General features: G+C 61.8%; 1 protein-coding gene across 2 annotated transcripts; it reads right to left on the bottom strand.

Moving 5' to 3' along the window:
* Positions 1-6: 6 nt before the first annotated feature.
* Positions 7-2,200, bottom strand: CAMP (cathelicidin antimicrobial peptide). Of its 2 annotated transcripts, XM_014540508.1 has the most exons (4): positions 1,965-2,200; positions 883-990; positions 692-763; positions 7-182 (listed from the first exon to the last, which is right to left on the bottom strand). In XM_014540508.1, the coding sequence occupies exons 1-4, from the start codon at positions 2,166-2,168 to the stop codon at positions 42-44; spliced, it is 525 nt and encodes a 174-aa protein (XP_014395994.1). In that variant the 5' UTR covers positions 2,169-2,200; the 3' UTR covers positions 7-41. The 2 variants fall into 2 exon arrangements, with proteins under 2 accessions (XP_014395994.1, XP_005867268.1); XM_005867206.2 differs by lacking the exon at positions 7-182 and having other exon boundaries at positions 659-763; positions 1,965-2,190.
* Between the last annotated feature and the right edge of the window lie 642 nt (positions 2,201-2,842).

The raw sequence follows: 2,842 nt of genomic DNA, 5'->3' as shown, positions 1-2,842 counted from the left end.
TATTGGTCAGAGCGCAGAGGCCGGGGCCAGGGCCAAAGACCTCAGGGCTCCACCTCGGGTGAGGGTTTTCTGAAAAAATCCTTGATTCTCCTGCCAAAACTCTTGATCTTTTCCCAAACCTTCTTTTTAGCATTCTTGATGCGTTCCCCTAGATTCTCAATGTTCAATTCGACGTTCTTGATCTGTGCACGCGGAGGAAACAGGCTCCATGTGGGGCTGGGCCAGGGTTAGGAGCCCCCACCTGCACCCCCTTCCGGGCCAGCGAGGCACCTAGGGGCCCGGCTCCCGCTCTGCCTGTGACCTTGGAGCCTGTGGTGGAGCCCCCACCCCTTAAGCAGATGGGGAAACTGAGGCCCAGAGATGGCTACTGGCTTCCCCAGGTCACAGGGCCCATCCAGCAAAGCCGAGGCGGAGACGGGCTGAAAGCTCATCAGCGCAGTGAGCGGCCCCCCAGCCTCAGCAGGAACCTTCTGGAAGGTGGCTGCATGCCCCCTGCTGGGCCTCACCCAGAGTCTGAGGCTGCAGGTAGGGGGGGGCGGGGCTGGGAGGGGGCCTTTCTAACAGGCTCCTGGGCAGGGACCCCACTCAGATCCAGGCTGGGGCTGTGGGAGGAGGGGTAGGGGGCTCCCTGGGCCCAGGACGCTCCAGGGCCACACCCATCGGCCCCCAGGTCTCAGAAGGGGCGGCTCACCTCCTCGCAGACGACGTCATTGTAGCCGGTGTCCGGGTCCAGGGTGACGGTCCCCGCGCACTCCTTCACCACCTGCAAGGGCGCAGGTCACACCTCCACCCGGAGCTGAGCCCTCCCGGCCGCCCCGTCCCTGGGAATGGGCCCCGAGGCCTCCTGTCCAGCATCTCGGGGCGCCCCAGACCCCAGCTCACCCCGTTCTTCTTGAAGTCACACTGCTCGGGGGGCTGCCGCGTCGTCCTGGGGCACACAGTCTCCTTCAGGGTGAAGCTCACGGGCTTCCGGGTGTCTGGGTTCAGGTCCTGGCGGGAGAGAAAGTGGGGAGACCAGGGCTGGGCCTCTGCTTGCTTCCCTGGTCTCGCCCTGCTCCGCCCCCTCCAAAGAGAACAGCCTTCAGCAGCCCTGCCCTGTTCCTGGCGCTGGTTTGGTGCTGGGTGTGGGCAGGGGAGAGGGCAGAGCCCGCCTAGATCCAAGGGGACCCAGGGCGCAGGGCCTCCTGGGGCCTCCTGTGTGGGAGGCAGATGAGCACAGGACACTCAAAGCAGGGCCGTGCCCTGGTCCGTTTGGCTCAGGGCACCTTCAGTCCTGGGTTCAATTCCTGGTCAAGGGCACCTGCCCTGGTTGCTGGCTGGATCCCCAGTAGGGGGCGTGCAGGAGGCAGCCGATCAATGAATCTCATCATGGATGTTTCTCTCCCTCCCTCTCCCTCCCTGAAATCAATAAAAATCTATTTTAGCCCTAGCCGGGGTGGCTCATTGGATAGAGCGTCAGCCTGCAGACCAAAGGGTGCCGGGTTCAATACTGGTCAAGGGCACATATCTCCAATGCAGGCTCCTCCCTGACCCAGGCCCTGGTCAGGGTTTTTGTAGGAGGCAACCAATCCATGTGTCCCTTTCACATCGATATTTCTCTCTGTGTTTCCGTCTGTCTAAAAATTAATGGAAAAATATCCACGGTTGAGGATTTTTAAATAATAAAAATATATCTACATGTACTTATTAAAAATAAATAAATAAAGCAGGGAGTCACACCCCAGCCCCATGGCCTGCTCTTCCCTGGGACCCCAGAAGCCTGAAGCCTGAGTGGGGGTTGGGGGGGACCTCATTGCACAGAATAGATTCGCAGGCGGGAGCGGCCTCTGGGAGGGGACACAGCCCTGGGAGGTGCCCTGGAGGAGGGGGGACCCCTGGAGGGAGCAGCCTCCCTGAGGGCGGCCAAGCAGAAGCCAAGGGAATGGCAGGAGGCCAGAGCAGAGCCCCTCCCGCCCCCCACTCACGCCCTGGGGCTGCGGGTCCTGCTGCAGGAGGCGGTAGAGGCTGGCCTCCCGGGAGCGCTGGTTGAAGCCCTGCACAGCCAGGCGCACCGCCTCCTGGTAGCTCAGGGCCCAGGATGGGGATGGAGGAGAGGGCATGGCCTGGCCCAGCAGCAGCAGCAGCAGCAGAAGGCGCCCCCACCACAGGCTGTTCCTCTGGGTCTCCATGTCTCCGAGTAGAGTCCCCCCAGCACGCAGGGCCCCCTTTATTCAGCCTGGCCGGGCCCCACCTTCCCGGGCCCCGGCGGCCGGGCTTGCCTCAGCTCCCTGTTGCCTCACAGGCTGCTGCTCGGTGGGCGAGGTCGCTCCTGGGCAACGTGAAGAAATGGTTTCCCCATCTCCTCACCTGCTCCTTCTTCCTCCTGGGACACTTCCCCTTTCCCCCACCTCATCCCCCGCATGGCTCCTGCACCCCTTCCCTTCCTCCCCTGTGAATGCAGCCTAACCTCCAGACACCACCGCCTCCAGGCTCCAAGCTGCCCCAGACCACAGTCGCCATCCTCACCATCCTCACCATCCTAAACATCCTCACCATCCTCACCATCCTCACCATTGTCACCATCCTCACCATCCTCACCAAGCTCACCATCCTCACCATCCTCACCATCCTCACCATCCTCACCATCCTCACCATCCTCACCATCCTCACCATCCTCACCATCCTCACCATCCTCACCATCCTCACCATCCTCACCATCCTCACCATCCTCACCATCCTCACCATCCTCACCATCCTCACCATCCTCACCATCCTCACCATCCTCACCATCCTCACCATCCTCACCATCCTCACCATCCTCACCATCCTCACCATCCTCACCATCCTCACCATCCTCACCATC

Source organism: Myotis brandtii, unplaced genomic scaffold, assembly GCF_000412655.1.
Source record: "Myotis brandtii unplaced genomic scaffold, ASM41265v1 scaffold246, whole genome shotgun sequence".
In the NCBI taxonomy this organism is placed as follows: domain Eukaryota; kingdom Metazoa; phylum Chordata; class Mammalia; order Chiroptera; family Vespertilionidae; genus Myotis; species Myotis brandtii.
Note: the sequence above shows the minus strand (reverse complement) of the source record. Positions and strands in the feature narration are given on the sequence as shown.